We start from the raw sequence: 19,141 nt of genomic DNA, 5'->3' as shown, positions 1-19,141 counted from the left end.
TCCATGAGTTTTAGGAAGTGGGGGAAGGTAGCCCATCTCAACTCCGAGAAAGCTTGGAGATTTCAGTCACAAAACCCACATACCAGAATTTTCAACAGATTATATCTTGGCGAGCTCTGTCCTGAGACACTGGAGTCAGGTCTGGGATATAGCAGTGATTTTGGGTTATGGGAAGCATGTGGCTGCTAGGGGCTCTGCTTGGGCGGGCACAGGCCAACCCACCCCCCCTCCAGTTTACCCTGGTCTGTTCAGCCATGTTCAGGTGGATTTTTGTCTGCGTAGGACCATCGGGAGAGGCCATCCAGATCCATCACCAGACCCGACAGAATATGGCGGAGCTGCAGGGCAGCGGGCAGTGGGACGTAACTCATTTCTCTGCAGAGCTGCTGGAGTTAGTGTATCATGAAGCTTTTGGTCTCTTTTGAGACTTATCTGTGGGTCTCTGAAATAAGGCCAGTAAATGAGCTTTCATAGTTGAGCCGGAGGTGGTTGGTGGGTGTGGCTCCCACAGACCTGAATTTTTACCTTTTAATTTCTTGGTAAGCTTGGTCCCAAGTTGTTGGGGCCGGGACAAAGGCACAGCAGCAATTTTGGGGTATCAGGAAACCTGAAGGCACCATCAGGCTGCTGATGCACATGCCCCGCACGTACAGGTTGGCCTGTTGGCGGCACCATATCCTCGTCTCCCTTTCTGATGTATGACTGTAAGGTAAAGGTAAAGGCCCTCCCGTTGTTGATCATCGATTTGCTCGAGCGGGCCCAGTAACGTCTCCGTTGGAGACTTTGTTGTTACTGTGTCTGGTATATCGAATACGTCACGGGGAGCTTGCCAGGCTCTGCCGTGCGGGCAAGATACTCTCGGTAGCTTGCCAGGCTCTCCGAGGGGGCAGAGGAATCGAACTCGGGTTGGCCATGTTGGCTGCATGCAAGGCAAACGCCCTACCCGCTGTGCTATCGCCCCAGCACTGTAAATTATATCTTATTTTAAACATAAGTAAAAATTAACTTGTGGAATTTCAATGGGCATTTTAGAATGCTGTTTTAGAGTGTAAATGCAATCCCATGTTTTGAATCATTTGTTGAATGGGTTAGAGTCCCACTGTTCACTGTAATCCCCGGGCCCATTATGACTTCGCTCCCCCTTCTGTGTCCAAGGTATCTCTCTGAATTATAACAAATAGGCATAACTAGTGGATTTGTGCAGACACGAGACATGTAAACTCAGGAAGTCAGATCTAGTCTCTTTATTTTTCTGGGCAGGACACATGTATTGTCCACCGCTGCTGTCGATACCACCGATAGCAATTCTACTTGTGGTAATCAGTTTCCCCTAGGCTCCACATTTTAGCCTTGTAAAGAGTGATGTCTTGGTAGACCCGGAAGTGGTTCAGTCTGCGATCATCTCGATGTGGGTTGACCTAGAGGTGAACACTGGTGTCAGAAAGTAACTTGTGGAGAAGGGGGTGGGCAGGGGAAGGGGCACTGGGGGTTGAAGAAAGGACTTGTGCTCAAATCAGGGACTACTCCCAGGGATTTTTCCTTGTGGAACCTTATTTGTGAAACAGAGGACAGCCTTTACGACTCAGTAATAGAAAAGACAGATCTGGCATGCTCACCGACCTTTTGCAATTTCATAATGATGCTGATGGGGCACCCAGTTATCTGAGCAGGGCAGGGCGGGAGGGGCCTGCCAGAAGCGTGCAGTATTTTTCAACTAGCAGATCCAGTGCAAACAGCATCAGGCTTTTTCTCTTCAAGAAACTCTTCAAGACTAGTCAGTTGAAGTTTTTCTGTTTTACAACGGTTTGCTAAGGATGCGTTTCATCTTCGCCGTGGTCATCCTCTCAAGCTCTCCTCCCTTCCCCGACTCGCTGACTTAGAACCCGTCTCTCTTCTCTTTTTTGACTCCGTCCCTCTTCTCTCCCATCATGCCTGTCTCCCCTTTGGATTCACCCCTCCTTTTGTCTGCGGTGGGACGCCTTCTGGCATCCACTCCCTGCCTCTGTCTGCAATCTCCTCTTCAGATGATGCAATGGCTATGTTCTCTTCCCCGTCAGACCTAAGCTCTGTGCCCTCTATTCCAGTCTCCATAGGCAGCCCTGGGGCACAGCCTGGGGTGGGCAGATGGGCTGGAAGGCCTGTGGCAGAGAAGAGAAGTGTAGAGATGAGGACAATTGTGGGACAGAGGAACACTTGAAAATTACTCTCTAGGTGAGATTCCTGGAATCCAGGCCAAGGGGTCATGACTCTGAGCCGCCTCAGTAAAGGAGCCACTCACCAAGGGCTTGGCCTCCCACCCGATTTCTTGGCTTTCAGTCCGCGTCTCCTGGTGTTTCTTCCTTGCTTCCTGGGCGGCATGAATGACCTGGAGAAACATGTCTGGGAGATAAGAGCGTGAGTTAGTACCAGTCAGGCTTTGGGACACCAGAATACAATGCTAGGTTTTTTTCTCAGCCTCATTATTCTTCAGGGGCAGAGTGCCCTGGCCAATGGACACAGACTTTGTTGTACAGCCTCATTCTGGGCCCTGGAGTTAGACTCAACTCAGGCAGATACAGGCCTTTCTCTTCGAGAGCTTGAGGCCTCTGTGTGTGTGTGTGTGTGTGTGTGTGTGTGTGTGTGTGTGTACATGAGGGTACAAGTATACAAACCAACCTGGTATACAAACACTAATAAGTCAACTGACAAGTCTGAAGTGTTTTGAAAAGGCCCCACCCTGTGAGTTCTGAGTATACTTAATGAACATACTGCATCCCTCACAGGCTCCTCCCATCCTGCCCTGCTCAGATAATCGGGGGCCTGTGAGCATGCCGGATCTAGCCTTTCCATGATTGAATTGTAAGTGTTGTCCTCGATTCTACGGGCAGAGGGAGAAGGGAACTGTGGAGGCGTGTGGCCTGGGCTGAGGAGGCTGAGGGAAGGGGCCTTTCTGGACACTGAGCAGGAGCCAGGAGCCACCCTCAGGAAGAGCCACCAGAGTGCTCAGCCACCAGAGTTCTGCTCTGCCCAGGAGTAGGAACAGGAAGCAGGTGAATGGAGCGGGCACCCCTCTTCGAAGAGGTGTAGCTGCCTCGGCCCAGAGGGCTTTAACTTCACAAATTAAGGACTGGAAAAAGCCTTAAGTTCAGCATTTGCCCTCACAAGTTTGAGGCTGAGAAGAGAGTGCAGTGGTAAGGCACTGTCTTGCATGCAGGATCACCGGTACCACATAGGTTCCTCGAGCCCACCAGGAGTGATCCCTGAGCAGAGAGCCAGGAGTAAGCCCCGAGCACTGTGGCCCCAGCACCGCACCCGAAAACCTCTCCCTTTTTCCAGTGATTCTACTCTAAGGTGGTAGCAGGGCAGAGGAGAGGTTGGAGGATAGATTAGGTTTTTCCATCAAATCTTTCTCATCCCCAGGACTTACCATCCGCTGCTTCCTCCTGCGCATCATGCCAAGACATGGGCTTTCTAGTAATTGTGTGAACTGGAAAACAACAATACCACAAAATTCCATTTAAACACTAACTCCTGGGGCTGGAGAGATGGTATAATGGGCAGGGCACTGGCCTTCTATGTGGTCGGCCCAGGTTCAGTTCCTGGAACCCCTCCCAAAAACCTACACACTTTTCAATTACAAAATCGTACAATCACTACCTGGGTCTATTGTAACATCTCTAACATAGTTGATGTAACGTGTGGGGAGTGGAACCACCCCCACCCTGTAAACCCTAGTTCCCAAAGTCTCGAAAGTAGGAAAATGGGGTGATGGCGAGGCTTCCGCTGTGCTCTGCCCCATAGCCAGGTAACTGCCTGTTCCCAGGGCGCTCTGCTCCCCCACTCTCACCTCTGAACAACCCAGCCAAGCTCCTCACCCTTGCGAAGAGGATTCACATGATACTCCGTGTACAGTTTCTGGGTTCGGAGCTCCTTGAGGTAAAGTTCACGCAAGATCTGATTCTTATTAACCTCATCCTGGACCACCTTTCCCGGGTGTCCCGCCATGGCTTCGTCCCCGCTTTTGTCTGTTCCTGCTCCCTCACTTGCTGGCCAGGCTTGCTGGTGCCAGGCCTTCAAGCCTTCTCCAAAGTCCCATGTTGCTAAGTAGCTGCTTTGTACCACGTTGTCTCTAGGCAACAGAGACCCACGTGGTGTGCAGGCAACAAAGTCCTAGAAATCTGAACTCACTGAGAGCTCACTTCTCCTGGCAGGCCTCTCCACCGCCAGGACCCCCAAAGCTTCTCAAGACCTTGCCTGGTTACTGGGACACCCCTCCTCCACTGCCCAATAAGGACACAATGGCTGGTGGCAGCCCGGAAGTGCTGGATTGTTGATGAAGCTCACAGTGGCCGTTCAGTTCCTATGAGAGATTCAGAAAGATCAAAACGTCTCCCGTGTTAGAGGCCCAGATCCAAGTCCCAGGTGTCTTACAGCAGCCGAGCTTTCAGAGTAAATTAGACATTTTAATTAATACTATCTGTATGGCAGTAGAGACAGAAACCACCTTTCCATCCTAACTTGATGACATAGCATTTGAACATTTTTTTTTAAGGAGCCAAAGACAGCATAGAATATACTTCTTGAGACATTTTTATCATCAATGAATTAACTTCACACAAAGCCAATTTCCACAACATTTTCATATCCATAAAACAACTTATTTCTCCTGCCCCAAGGACTGACACCACCACTGGCACATAACATTTTCTCTTAAGTGACTAGATACCTGTACCCATGTGGTTATTCCAAGGAGCCTAAAAGTAGCCTCGTGAAGTAGAGCAGCAGCTGGTTTTAGTAAGCACCTACCAGATACCAAGCTCTACTCTCCATACCGATTAAGCTAGAGAAACACCTTTGTTATGTGTCACTATGGGTTGTGCTGGGTCCTACCAAGACTCAGCCTCCCCATGTCTTCACTACCTTCCTAAGACTTAAAGAAAATGAACCAGCTTTCAAAGGAGTGTCACTATTATTACTGTGACAACTAGCAAGAATCTAAGTATTTGGTCAAACTGATCTTTCTTCAACCTAGTTCAGTGACCCCACAGGGCAAGTCTGAGGTGGAGGTTCAAAAGTGAAAGGGGCTAGAATTGCCTTAACTGGTCCTTCTCTCCACCTAGTTTCATATTCTTAGGTTTCCAGTTACTTCTGCTTCTTCTCACCTTTGATTATTCCAGGGTATCTGCATTCTTCCAAACCCTGAGGCCATGTTGGCCTCAGACAACACCATGAAAGTTGTTTGGAAACATACTGGAGCACGGGAAAACTTACTGGTCTGTCCCACTAGCTTCTCATCCAGTTTCTGAGTTGCAGATATTTCTTGAAACTTCTGGATTACTTTTTTCAATATAGATACCCATCTAATGCCAGATGCCAGACACAGTAACAACAAAGTCTCCAATGGAGACGTTACTGGGCCCGCTCGAGCAAATCGACGATCAACGGGAGGGCCTTTACCTTTACCTTTACCTATCTAATATGGAAATTATTTAAAAAACAAGATAAAAAAAACATTTTGTAACAACAAATAAGAATTATGTAGAAATTCACCTAATGAAATTCACCTAATTTTTTAAATTAAAAAGTTAAAACTTTCTTAGCTTACAAAGATCTTAGTGAGATTATATTGTCAGAAGTGTGCTTATGACATCATAATGCACGTTAAATCACAGCCAGGCCACACATTTAGATATTGTGGGTTGCAAAAACTAGAACGGCTGAGCAATAAATATTCACCCCCCGCTCTTTTTCTTTTGTCAAACTTAAACATCATGGTTTACAAATTTGTTCATAGTTATTACAGGTATTCAATACAGCAATAGCACCAATTCAATAACACCAATCCCACCACCAGTGTGACCTTGCAGTTTTCCAAGACTCACCCCCCCCCCCCCGCCCCGGTCCAAGCCTGACTCCTTAGCAGGCACAAAATTATTTTATTTGGATAATGGAACTATTTAAAAAATACTTCAGTAAAAAAAAAATCCGTGAAAATTGTTATGTCTCAGAGTAGGGTCATTAAAGTCACTATGAGGTATTATAGGGAACCTCAAGAGATGCTCAGAAAACTTGGCAATCTTTAACCAGGCTGAAGATGCAATGCAAGGACCTGAAGATGTGGTATTATTAGGACATTTTGGTGCTGAGGATACCCACGCGACCTGGTAGTGCTGGGGTGTTCAGTGAATTCCCAGCAACGACAAGGGACCATGGGGCCATGGTTGGCCAAATGTAAAGGAGGTGCCTCTCCCCTTGTAATTACTCCCTGATCCTACAATTGGTTTTTTGATGTAGTCTAAGAAAAGCTTAATATTTTTTCCATTGGTGTGTATAATTCTAAGAAACCTAGATACTCAAAGACTAAGGCTCCCGTGTCCCTCATACTGTCCTTCCTGGATTCTAGTCATGCCTGCATATTAGTCTTTGTTTGCCAGTATTATGTTCACTACAGTGACTGTTGTAATATGTTCTCAGATGAGGCAGAAATTATTCCGAAACTCTTAAGAGAACCTGTGTTATTAGTGCCTCTTTGCTATAATATTTATTTATGATCAGGGTTCTCTCAAAAGGTTAGAGTTTCAATTGTTTGGAAGGGTTGTGGATCAAATGTAGGGTCTTACCATAGTAAAGCAAACTTTTTGAGCTTTGTCCCTAGTCTGTTAAGATTTTGAGATTGCATTAAATCTGTGTATCAGTAGAGAGTACTTAGGTATCAATTAGAGAGCCCTTGAACCCTAAATATTCATCCTCTTCCTCAGAAGCCACAGCTGGGGAGAATCAGGACATGTCCTTTTGAATTCAGCTACCTGTCATTTTCCTAGCATAGCAGTAGTCAGAGAGGCTCAAGCTTCAGGGATAAAATGGGATCAAGGAGGGCCCATCCCTTTTTTGAAGGAGTCTCAAGGGAATTAACCCTCAAATTTGACCTTGAAGTCATGGTGCAGATGGGGATATCTTTGAGGAGCCGGTAAACACAAACAAGCCTATGTCTCCTCTCTCCTCTCTCCCCTCTTCTCCTCGAGCTCCTCTCTTTCATTTGCCCTGGGCATCTGGAGTACTGTGATTCCTCCTCCCCTGCTCCTCCCACTATTCTGTGCTCCCTTAAGGTGGAGCATGTGTCCTGGACTTACCCTTCACATAGGAAGATTAGATAAACAGTTTGTCTCCTCCGACTTCTCTCGCTCCCGTGTCCCTCATACTGTCCTTCCAGGTGGACACTGAGGACTGGTCCGAGCAAAGTCCTGTGTGGCTTCCTTGAGCCAGCCGAGCAGGAGCTGAAAAGTGGAAAGCTCTTCACGGAAGCAGATCAAGGGGAGTCTCTGCCACCTGGTTCGGCCTCAGACTTGGAAGAGCAGGCCTGAGAAGCTGAGATCAGAGATGAGGTAGTTAGCAGGAAAGAAGGGAGGGGGGCAGGTATACTGCAGCCTTTGCCGTGATATTGGCCTCTGCCTGCTGACAGCTATAACCCCCACGTCACTAAAAACTTGCCTCCCCTAGATCTGGGCAAACGACCTACACCTGGTTGATCTATGTATGAGTGGTTGCAGCTGGAATCAGTTGGTCTGGGTGAGCAGCAGAGTCTGCAGAGGATGAAGGGAGAGGAACTGGTAAGGAGGGGGAGATCTAGGGTTCCTAGTTAATCCCTGGAAGTAGGGTGAAAGGGAAGGCAGACAAGTAGGTGGGCGAGATGGTGGTCTGTATCTACCTCTGGGTAGATCAGGACATGACCCCCTTTATCTTTCGCATTTGTCTAAGTGTCCTCTTGGTTTGGCAGCAGTCTGCGAGGGGCTCGGGCTTCGTGACTTGGGTGGGGCAACAGTAGGGCCCCTCTCTCTATGGGCAGGAGACAACAAAATCCCAGGCAAGGCCCTTGAAGACAGTGCGCAGAGGGGGAATTGATTATGGAGGAGCCGGTAATCACACACACAGCTTCCATGTATTCTCTCTCTGGGTGTCTGGAGCACTGGGATTCCTCCTCCCCTGCCCCTGCTACTCTGTGCTTCCTTTACCCGAAGCATGTGACCTGCCATGCTTCCATCCACAGAAGCCCATGAGCCGTACCTTTCTAATCCTCCGACTTCTCTCGCTCCCCTGTCCCTCACAGTGATGTTCTCGGGGGATGCTGAGGAATGGTCGGAGCAGCGTCCTCTGTGGCTCCCTCGGGCCGACGGTGTAGACGGGAGCTAGAAAGCTCAGGTGCTTTAAGGAACCGGCTCCACGTGGGTCACTGGCACCTGGCGCGGCCTCTGTCCTGGGACAAGAAAGGATGCACGGAAGGAGCGTGAGGTCCAAGAGTGAGGTGGTCAGGGGTCGGTCTTGATAGGGAGCCTGTGTGCCGCAGCCTTTGCTGGTTTGGCCTCAGCCTGCCGACACTAGGACCACTAACTCAGTGCACACTTGGATACCCGGGATTCTGGCAACAGCCACGCGCACCCACCCACTGTAGCTCTCGGCCTGCAGTTTGACTCACCCTGGTCTCGTTGAGGATGAGCAGTCTCCAGAGGATGGAGGGAGAGGAACTAGTTAGGGCGGCGGTAGTAAGGAGGGGGAGGTCGAGGGTTCCTGGTCAATCCGTGGGAGTAAGGCTTAAGGGGAGGCAGACGAGTAGGCGGGCGAGAGGGTGGTTTGGGAAGATGGGAGGAAGTTTTGGAACGGTCCGTCCTGCGGCCAGGATCCTGGGAAAGGGAAGTCTTGGAGATTTCAGGAAAGCGGGTAGACTGGGTAGGTGAAGGGGGTTTGGGGGTCTTGGGACGAGGCTGAGGCTGAGGTTGAGGTTGAGGCTGAGGCTGAGGCTGAGGCTTCGCAGTTTGGGGGCCAAGCGGAGGACAGCGGGTTGAAGGAGTGTCAGTAGGAACAAAAAGAGGCGGGAGAAGGCGGGGAAGATTGGGGACAATGCGAGGGAGCTTCCTGGACATTTCCACGAAATGCTTTGGCTAGGGGCTCCTCTCGTGCAAATGAGGGAATGAGCCCGAGCTGGCCCTGCACCTGCTTGATGTACCTTTGTCCCTGTGACATCATCCTGTGTCTCTATTGTCCATTATGACTTTCCTCTGCTGCTCCCAGGACAGGTCTGATTAGGGTATCTGCTCAAGCGGGCAGAGGCAGTGGCTGAGGGCAGAAGCGGGGCTGGACCGGAGCCCCTGTGTGTTGGGATGCTCTCTCTATGTCCCTCGGTGGTGGCTAGGTTATTTATGGCCAAAAATGTTTGGAGAAGTGGGACCTAGGCAAGGCAGCTGAGGCAGGAATAGGCCTGGGAGTAGTCAGTGACTCCTTCCTGTTCCCTTACTGCATTTCCCCCGGCCCCAGCCCATCCCTCTGTTACCTCATACGTGACCTGAGGAGATAATAGGACCGTGTCTGGGACTCCGAAGGCAGAGAGGGACGTTCTTGCAGGGGTGCTGGTGAAGATAGGCAAATGGGACCAGATCCGGGGCCACAGGGGCATGGGGCGACACATAGGAAGCACAGAGCGACCCTCTACTCTGGCTTTGCCTGGCCTCTAGCCTCGTTTCCAGACATGACACTCATTGGCACCTTGGCTAACAAGTTTTACCCTGGATTTCTTTGATAAGCTTGCGACTCAGTCTTGGATCAACGCAGAGCAGATGGTTTTCCCGCAAGCCCTTAGTCGCTAGATTAGGAATTTGTTCCCCGAGAGGGCCTGGATCCAGGGAGGGTCAGCTCCGAGTCTCGCTGTTGGATAGAGATGTGTCTCGGCCTGGCTTTTTTTTTTTAATTTAAAAAATTTTTTTATATTAAATTTTTTTTAATAGTGAGACATCATGAGGTACAGTTGCAGACTTACACATTTTTGTGCTTGGATTTCAATTATACAATGACCAAATGCCCATCCCTCCACCAGTGCCCATTTCCCATCACCACGGATCCCAGTATCCCTCCCACCCCCCATCCCCCCCATGCCACCCTGCCTCTGTGCCAGGGCATTCCCTTTTGTTCTCTCTCTCTTATTGGGTGTTGTGGTTTGCAAAAGAGGCGTTGAGTGGCAATCATGTTTGGTCTATAGTCTACTTTCAGCATGCTTCTCCCATCCTGGGAGGATCCTCCCAACACCCTTTATTTGGTGCTCCCTTCTCTATCTGAGCTCCCTTTTCACCTAGCATGTGTGGTTGGCCTCCAAACCATGGAGTAAAATTCCTGGTACTAATCTCATCGGCCTGGCTTTTTTGGTATGCCTTTGAGCTCTGAGCTCTGAGATGTTCCTAGACCCCACACCTGTAACTCCATCTCTCACAACAATTGCAGGCACGCAACTCAGCCCAGGATCCTGTGGAAACCTCCAGTTCCTGAGGCTGTCACAATTGTCCTTTCCTCCTCCTCTGGCCTACCTCTCGTGGTAGCTGGGGTCTAAGGCAGAGACTGCTCCTTTTGTGAGACGCTGCTGCCTCGAGTGGGCTGTGCGGTCATCTTTGTTCCTCCCTGTCCTTGAAACCCAGGTTCCTCTCCTTTGCAAAACCTCTTGCATTTAACGTCTCTGGGCAGAACGCTGGCAAGTAATTCCCTCACTGGATCCTCAGTGACTTTCTCTTTCTTAAAAAAAAAAAATACATCGACCAACTCCTCTCCCCTCATTTTTTGCGTAGTCTACCCAGAGCATGTGACCTGGAACTACCCTTCACAGTAGGCGATTAGAGGCGTGATTCTGGTCCTCCGACCACTCTCCCTCCTCTGTCCCTCATACTGTTGTCCCAGGGTGGACACAGAGGACTGGTGAAGGAGAGTCCTGTGTGGCTCCCTTGGGCTGGCGTGAGGAGAGTCCTGTGTTGGAGGACTGGAAAGCTCAGTTGTGCCAGGAACCGGCCAAAGGCGGGGTTCTGGCACCTAGTTGGGCCTCAGACCTGGGAAGAAGAGCAAGCACGGAATGGTGAGACTGGTGGGGTGGTCAGAACCTCCTGATAGCAAGGAGGCCTGTGTGCTGCAATTTTTGCTATAATATTGGCCTCAACCAGCCAACAGCTAGGATCACCAGTCCGATAAATCCTTGGCTCCCCTCGATCCTGCACCCGACTCTCTCACTTAGTTGCAGTTTAGCTCAACCTGGTCTGGTTGAACAGCAGTCTCTCCTCTGGTAAGATTTTGAAAGTTCACTGAATCTGTGTATCAGTAAAGGAAAGCACTCTTCCAGCGGTACTCATACTGTGTTCCTCAGGTGCCCCCTCAGGGTAGATCAGGACATTACCCCCTTTATCTTTCGCATTTGTCTAAGTGTTCCTCTTGGTTTGGCAGCAGTCTGCGAGGGGCTCGGGCTTCGTGACTTGGGTGGGGCAACAGTAGGGCCCCTTTCTCTATGGGCAGGAGACAACAAAATCCCAGGCAAGGTCCTTGAAGACAGTGCGCAGAGGGGGAATTAATTATGGAGGAGCCTGAAATCACACACACAGCTTCCATGTATTCTCTCTCTGGGTGTCTGGAGCACTGGGATTCCTCCTCCCCTGCCCCCGCTACTCTGTGTTTCCTTTACCCGAAGCATGTGACCTGGACTTATCCTCCCCTTCACAGAAGCCCATGAGTCGTACCTTTCTAATCCTCCGACTTCTCTCGCTCCCCTGTCCCTCACAGTGATGTTCTCGGGGGATGCTGAGGAATGGTCGGAGCAGAGTCCTCTGTGGCTCCCTCGGGCCGACCGTTTAGATGGCAGCCTGAAAGCTCAGGTGCTTTAAGGAACCGGCTCCACGTGGGTCACTGGCACCTGGCGCGGCCTCCGTCCTGGGACAAGAAAGGATGCACGGAAGGAGCGTGAGGTCCAAGAGTGAGGTGGTCAGGGGTCGGTCTTGATAGGGAGCCTGTGTGCCGCAGCCTTTGCTGGTTTGGCCTCAGCCTGCCGACACTAGGACCACCAGCTCAGTGTCCACCACCACTTGGATATCCAGGATTCTGGCAATAGCCACGCGCACCGACTGTAACTCTCGGCCTGCAGTTTGACTCACCCAGGTCTCGATGAGCAGCAGTCTCCAGAGGATGGAGGGAGAGGAACTAGTTAGGGCGGCGGTGGTAAGGGGGAGGTTGAGGGTTCCTGGTCAATCCATGGGGGTGAGGCTCAAGGGGAGGCAGACGAGTAGGCGGGCGAGACGGAGGTTTGGGAAGATGGGAGGAAGTTTTGGAGTGGTCCGTCCTGCGGCCAGGATCCTGGGAAAGGGAAGTCTTGGAGATTTCAGGAAAGCGGGTAGACTGGGTAGGTGAAGGGGGTTTGGGGGTCTTGGGAGGAGGCTGGGGTTTCACAGTTTGGGGTTGCAACTGAGGAAAGCGGGTTAAGGAAGAGACAGAAGGAGCAATAAGAGGCGGGAGAAGGCGGGGAAGATTGGGGACAATGCGAGGGAGCTTCCTGGACATTTCCACGAAATGCTTTGGCTAGGGGCTCCTCTCATGCGAATGAGCGAATGAGCCTGAGCTGGCCCTGCACCTGCTTGATGTACCTTTGTCTCTGTGACATCATCCTGTGTCTCTATTGTCCATTATGACTTTCCTCTGCTTCCACAAGACAGGTCTATGCCCCGCCTGGGTAGGGGGATCTGCACAGTGATTAGAGGAAGTGACTGAGTTCAGAAGTGGGGCTGGACCATTGCCCTGCGTAGTGGAATGCTCTATGTCCCCCAGTGGTGGCCAGGTTATTTATAGCCAGAAATGTTTGGAGATGTGGGACCTAGGCAAGGCAGCTGAGGCAGGAATAGGTCTGGGAGTAGTCAGTGACTCCTTCCTGTTCCCTTACTGCATTTCACTTGCAGGCACGCAACTCAGCCCAGGATCCTGTGGAAACCTCCAGTCCCTGAGGCTGTCACAGTTGTCTGTTCCTCCTCTGGCCTACCTCTCGTGGTAGCTGGGGTCTAAGACTCTGCTGCCTCAGGTGGGCTGTGCAGTATCTTAGTTCCTCCCTGCCCTTGAAACCCAGGTTCCTCTCCTTTGCACAATCTCCTGCATCTAGCTTCCCTTAGCAGAACACTTGTCGAGTAATTCCCTTACTGGCTCGTCAATGGAATGATTTTCTTTTTTAAAAAAAATAAACATTGATCAACTTTATATCGTAGAGTATTATTCAAGAACACAAATGTCAGGCACAACTCAAGTAATTCATAATAGTTTTTTTTAAACCCTTTTAGTTTTCAGCCTTTTGTTCGATTGTAATTTTGAGTATTCGGGGGAGCTAGCAAGCAATATTGTGCTTAGAATGTTCTGCTATTAAGGGATTTTTGGTTATTGGATACCCAAGCCCCCTGGTAGTACTGGGCATGTGCAAGACTGTACTAAATATGACAAGTGAACATGAGGTAGCAGGATCCATGCAGTGTGGGCAACATCGAAAACATGAACCCTCACCCTGTACGCTAATTCTGGCACTGCTGTTTAGATTTTGATGTACTCTCTAGTAAGACTAGCTTCATTCTTTTGAATGAGTGTCCAGGTCTCATAAACGTATTTATTCCCAGAGTCCTTTGTCATGCTGCGATGTCGATTTCAGTCACAATAATGTGACTTTTTCTGGACTTCAGTCTATGCCTGCCATGTTGGCTGCGTGCAAGGCAAACGCCCTACCACTGTGCTATCGCTCCAGCCCCTAGGTCAGGTCTTAAGAAAGAAATATACTTGTGGCCAGAGTGACACAGAGTGACATCCCAGTGGGGTGGGCATGTGTGACTCAAAGCTTTGGTGGACTCTAGGATTCTGAACTCACTATAGAGCCCCAAATCCCTGTCGAAGAGGTAAAAGTGTCTTGACCTTAAACGCCTGTTCCAGCCCCAGAGATCCTTTGCTGTGCCTCTCAGGGACTGGCTTTTGTCCTGAACTGTGGCCATGGCAATGGTGAGAACATAAGACTGTTACTGAGCGGGTGAGGCTCGCCAGTACAGGAAAGACAAAATACAGAAAACACATGTCCTGGGCCACGAATCAGGAACACAGAATCAAGAGGAGGCCCTGAACCTCCACTGTGGCACAATTAAAAATACAAAAGGAAACAAAGCAGCAGGATGGAGTAACAGGACAGCGGGTCCAGAGACAGGGGGTAGGACTGGTGATCTCCACCATCCCATATGGTCCCCCAAGCACTGCCAGGTATAATGCCGGAGTGCGGAGCCAGGAAGTATCCTGAGAATTACTGGGTTTGCCCCCCCTCATCACCTCCCAATGCAAAACAAAACAGATCCAACAAGTCAGCCTTGGACCCTGACACCTCATAAGAGCCCCTAAACCTGGCAGGAGTGAGTGATCCTTGAGCAATGAGCTGGGAGTACACATTGAGCACCTCTGGGCATGACCCCAAAGACAAACAAAACAAAACAGATACAAACGTGGCCTCAAACAGGAGAGAGTTGGACACCCCTGTCAGCAGACACATTCAGGGCTCTCTTCTGAAACAATTCAGAGTTGTCACAGAAAGCCTGTCACTACATTATGTCATCGTGTCATTCTCCCTCGCCTGCAGACAGTGCGCCACCATGTCTCCAGCATCTGTTAGCAGGAGGCTCAGTGTAAAGACCTGGGGAAGACAATGCCAGATGCTCCTTCCTCTCCTACGTAGGAAAAGCAGCTTGGGATCCGGGCTGCCCCAAGAGCCAGTATTCGGGGATTGCCCAGTAAGGAGAGATGAAGAGTAGAGGATTTTTTGCAACGGAACAGGAGTATAAATTCCTAACCTGGGCAGTGTGTCAGATGGCGTGTCACCATAGATAGTCTTTAGCCTCTGTAATTCCCAAGGGTCAGCAGGAGGCTCCAAGGAAATACCTCTGGGCAGGGGCACTCAGGGCGACCCAGGGAGGGCCCGCCGCCTCCAACTCGGCATGGAGGGACCCTGCCACTCACAAGGCAGAGACCGTAGAGGCTCAGGATGCCAAGAGCGACCACTCTGCAGTCGGTCAGCGAGGAAGCCGGCCCGCCGGTACCTCTGTCCGCCCTGGGCGCCCCCTTCCCGCGCCTCCCCCACTCCTCACGCTCCGACAATGGCGTGTCATCAATATTTAAATTACAACTAGGGTTCTCTCAAAATGTTAGTTTGTTTGGTGGTGTAGTGGATCAAACCTAGGGTCTTAAAGTTTTTGAGCTTTGTACCTAGTTTGTTTAGTTTTTAAGATTGCATTGAATCTTGGTATCAATGTAGAGCACCTATGTATCAGTTAGGGAGCACTGAACATAAATATTCATTCCCTCTTCCTCAGTAGTCACTTCGGGGTAGAATCAGGACCTGTCCTACTTTCCCTTTGGCTTTTGAGATGTGTCCTCTTTCTGCCTGGCAGCAGGTGGATATGGGCTCCAGCTTCCGAACTTGGACAGAGGAATAAGATGGGCCCCTCCCTCTTTTGCAGGACTCCCAAAATCTCAGGCCGGGCCCTTGAAGGCATGGCACATAAAGGGGTATGTTTGATGGAGCCAATAAACATAAACTAGCCTGTGTCTCTCCTCTCCCCTCTCTCTCTCTCTTCCCCTGCCCCCCGGGGTGTCTGGAGCACTGTGACTCCTCCTCCACTGCCCCCACTACTGTGTGCTCACTTATCGCGGAGCATGTGACCTGGACTTACCCTTTACAGAAGCCAATGAGTCGTATGCTTCCTACTCCTCCGACTTCGCTTGCTCCCCTCTCCCTCAGTGATGTTCCACAGAGCACGCCGAGGACTGGTAGGAGCGGAGTCCTCTATGGCACCCTCAGGCTGACCATTTGGACGGGATCTGGAAAGCTCAGGCTCTGTAAGGAACCGGCTCAACGTGGGTCACCTGCACCTTGCGCAGCCTCAGACCTAGGACAAAGAGAATGCATGGGAGGAACGTGAGATCAAGGAGTGAGGTGGTCCGGACCAGTCAAGCACAGGGAGCCTGTGTGCTGCAAGCTTTGCTGATTTGGCCTCAGCCTGCCGACACTTGGGCCACCAGTTCAATAAACACTTGGCTGCCCTAGACCCAGGCATTAGCAACCCGCACCGACTGCAGCTCTAAGTCTGCAGTTTGACTCACCCTGGTCTGGTTGCGCAGCAGAGTCTCCAGAGGACGGAGGGAGAGGAACTAGAAAGGAGGGGGCGGTTGAGGGTTCCTGGTCATCCTGCAGGAGTAGGGCTCAAGGGAAGGCAGACGATGAGGCGGGCGACAGGGTGGTCTGGGAAGACGGGAGGATGTTTTGGGACGGTCAGCCCCGCAGGCAGACTCCCGGGAAATCAAAGATTTTGAAATTTCAGGGTAGTGGGTAGACTGGGAAGCTGAAGTAGGTGTGGGGTTCTTGGGACGAGGCGGAGGCGGAGGCTGAGGCTGAGGCTTCGCAGTTTGGGGGCCAAGCGGAGGAAAGCGGGTTGAAGGAGGGTCAGGAGGAGCAAGAAGAGGAGAGAGAAGGCGGGGAAGATTGGGGACAATGCGAGGGAGCTTCCTGGACATTTCCACGAAATGCTTTGGCTAGGGGCTCCTCTCATGCAAATGAGGGAATGAGCCTGAGCTGGCCCTGCACCTGCTTGATGTACCTTTGTCCCTGTGTGACTTCTTCCTGTGTCATTGTTGTCCATTATGACTGTCCTCTGCCTCCCCAGTGACAGGTCTGGTACCAGCCTGGGTAGGGGTATCTGACTCAAAGTGATCAGAGGAAGAAGCTGAGAGCAGAAACAGGACTGGGACAAAGGCCCCTGTGTGTTGTAGTGCTCTCTCTGTTTGTAACACAGTGGTCACTGGGTTATTTATAGCCAGAAATGGTTGGAAAAATGGGACTTAGGCAAGGTAGCTGAGGCAGGAAAGGGCCCGGGAGTAGTCAGTGGCTCCTTCCTTTTCCCTTCTGCGTTTCCCAAGGCTCCAGCCCGTCCCTCTGTTAGCAAAAAAGTGACCTGAGGAGATAAGAAGACCGTGTCTGGGACTCTGAAGGCAGAGAGGGACATTCTCCAGAGGCAGTGGTGGTAGAAGGCACATGGGTTAGATGTGGGGCCACAGAAGGGCTGAGGTGTCACAAGGAGGAAGCACACAGGACACCCGACTGACTTTGCTTTGGCCCTTTCCCTGGTTTCCAGACATGACACCTGCTGGCAGCTTTTCTAATTGCCTTGGATTTTGTTGATAACATTGGTTTGTTTTCTCTCCCTTGCTGCAGGGAGATTAGGCTTATGTGTCACACCCGTCACAGTGCTCCCAAGGCACTCCCAATACTCTGCGTTTTTCTCTGACTTCTCCTCTGTGCTCTCTTCCCCCATCTACATCGCCATTATCCCCAAACCAGATTCTGTGACTTGTAAGGTCAGATCCTCTAAGAACTCTGGATTTTGTATGTATTTGTAAGTAAAATATTGCTTTTCTCCTTTCCTTATGTCCATTGCATAGTTTACTTTAGAATAGCGTCCTTTTTGTATAGACATAGGACAGCAGTTAATGCTACACTTTTGTAACTTGGACTTAACCGACTCCGCATAATATTTACTCATGGGCATCTGTCATATTTACTCAATTTAAGCCTCAGTTTCCCTTAGTTCCTAGCACCCCAAAAGCAGGGTCTGACAAAGGGACTGGATGGACTCAGGGCAAGCGGTGAGCTACCGTGGCAAACAGGACAGGCCAAGTGCCATAAAACTTTTAATAAGAGCAAGTTCACAAACGAATTCTGTGATAACCAAAAGAGAAGTAAGTGGCTGAAAAAAGGATCCTGCAGGGATTAGGAAGGACTTATCTGGCCTGAGGGCTATAGTCTGGGATCTATATCAAGATGTTCCCAGGAGAGATGCCCTCTAAGCTTCATGTTTCTCTTATTGTGTTCATACAGACTGTCTAGAAAGATTATTAAAAAGTAAACTTCCAGTGACTGTTTAAACAGCTATGGACTAAGGAAAGGAGAAGTATGTTCTTTTTTTTTAATTATATTGAATCACCGTGAGAAAATTATAAGCTTTCATGTTGAGTTACAGTCACACAGTGATCAAACATCCATCCCTCCACCAGTACACATTCCCCACCACCAATCTCCCCAGTATTCCCACCCCCTTCCCCACCCTCCCCGTCTCCATGGCAGACAATATTCCCATATTCCCCCTCTAGTTTTTGACACTCAAGGGTCACTGATGCTGGGGACCGAGCCAGGGTCTCCTATCGCAAAGCCCGCACTCAGCTCGTGCGCACAGTTCTTGGCCCATTTGATGAACCAGCCCGTTGGAATTGGAACCCCTGAGGCCCAAAAGGCGTCCAGATTTTGAGGAACCCTCGTTTCCAAGTTGTGTGTGACTCCAGGACCCCATTCCCCCTTTTCCTGTGCTTCAGGGGTCGAGTCCCAGGTGGTCGAGGGTGATGTGGGGGGGGGGACGTTGATGAGGGGTTCGTTACTCAATTCCTTTGCCTGGGACAGAGGCAGCCAGGCGGTAGCTGGTTTGTTCGTTTTGGGGTCACACCTGGCAGAGCCCGGGGGTTGCTCCTGGCTCTACACTCAGGAATTACTCCTGGTGGTGACCATATGGGGTGTTGGGGATTGAACCCGGGTAAGCTGTATGTAAGGCAAACGCCCTACCCACTGTGCTATCCCTCCTGCCTCTCCATTTTTGGGTCACACCTGGTGATGCTCAGGGGTTGCTCCTGGCTCTGCACTCAGGAATCACTCCTAGGCGGTGCTTCTTCTGGGATGCTGGGGATTGAACCGCGGTGGGCTGTTCAGAAGCCCTCCCCGCTGTACTAAGACTCCTGCCCTTCCATTTTTATCTTGTCTAGATGAAGGATGGGAGGTTGGGGGCTCAAGCCAGTTGCTTTCTTTTTATTTTGGGGCCGCACCTCCCGGTAGTGTGACCTCTCATTATCTAGTTCTTACTCTGGAGAACCCGGCAAGCTACCGAAAGTATCCTGCCCACATGGCAGAGTCTGGCAAACTCCCCGTGGCATATTCAATATGTCAAAAACCAGTAACAATGATGGGTCTTATTCCCCTGACCCCGAAAGAGCTTTGAATGTGGCACTTTCTAAAATCTTGGGCTAGGATGAAGGGGACGTTACTGGGGCCTGCTCGAGGAAATCGATGAACAACAGGATGACAGTGACACAGTGATACAGTGATGGTTTGCAGTACAGACACTGAGAGGTCATCACGTTTGGTCCATCATCTACTTTTGGCACACATCTCCCATCCCGACTGATTCCTCCAGCCATCATTTTCTTAGTGATCCCTTCTCTATTCCATCTGTCTGGAGAAGTATGTTCTTCGATGAAATTCCGCCCTGGC

General features: G+C 50.5%; 1 protein-coding gene across 2 annotated transcripts; it reads right to left on the bottom strand.

Moving 5' to 3' along the window:
- Positions 1-1,307: 1,307 nt before the first annotated feature.
- On the bottom strand, positions 1,308-4,550 carry CFAP144 (cilia and flagella associated protein 144). Of its 2 annotated transcripts, none has more exons than XM_056130883.1 (4): positions 3,855-4,550; positions 3,407-3,466; positions 2,279-2,379; positions 1,308-1,418 (listed from the first exon to the last, which is right to left on the bottom strand). In XM_056130883.1, exons 1-4 carry the CDS (start codon positions 3,982-3,984, stop codon positions 1,308-1,310), a joined length of 402 nt encoding a protein of 133 aa, XP_055986858.1. In that variant the 5' UTR covers positions 3,985-4,550. The 2 variants fall into 2 exon arrangements, with proteins under 2 accessions (XP_055986858.1, XP_055986860.1); XM_056130885.1 differs by lacking the exon at positions 1,308-1,418 and adding an exon at positions 2,047-2,138.
- Between the last annotated feature and the right edge of the window lie 14,591 nt (positions 4,551-19,141).

The sequence above is a fragment of the Sorex fumeus genome, unplaced genomic scaffold, assembly GCF_029834395.1.
Source record: "Sorex fumeus unplaced genomic scaffold, SorFum_2.1 ptg000082l, whole genome shotgun sequence".
In the NCBI taxonomy this organism is placed as follows: domain Eukaryota; kingdom Metazoa; phylum Chordata; class Mammalia; order Eulipotyphla; family Soricidae; genus Sorex; species Sorex fumeus.
This window is presented reverse-complemented; position numbering and strand designations above follow the sequence as displayed.

Coding starts and splice junctions, on each gene's coding strand:
- CFAP144 (XM_056130883.1), bottom strand. CDS start 3,984: ATGGCGGGACACCCGGGAAAGGTGGTCCAGGATGAGGTTAATAAGAAT. Junction 2,380..3,406: donor GCAGGAGGAAGCAGCGGATG/GTAAGTCCTGGG, acceptor CTTATCTCCCAG/ACATGTTTCTCCAGGTCATT. Junction 1,419..2,278: donor GGTGGGAGGCCAAGCCCTTG/GTGAGTGGCTCC, acceptor GTTCACCTCTAG/GTCAACCCACATCGAGATGA.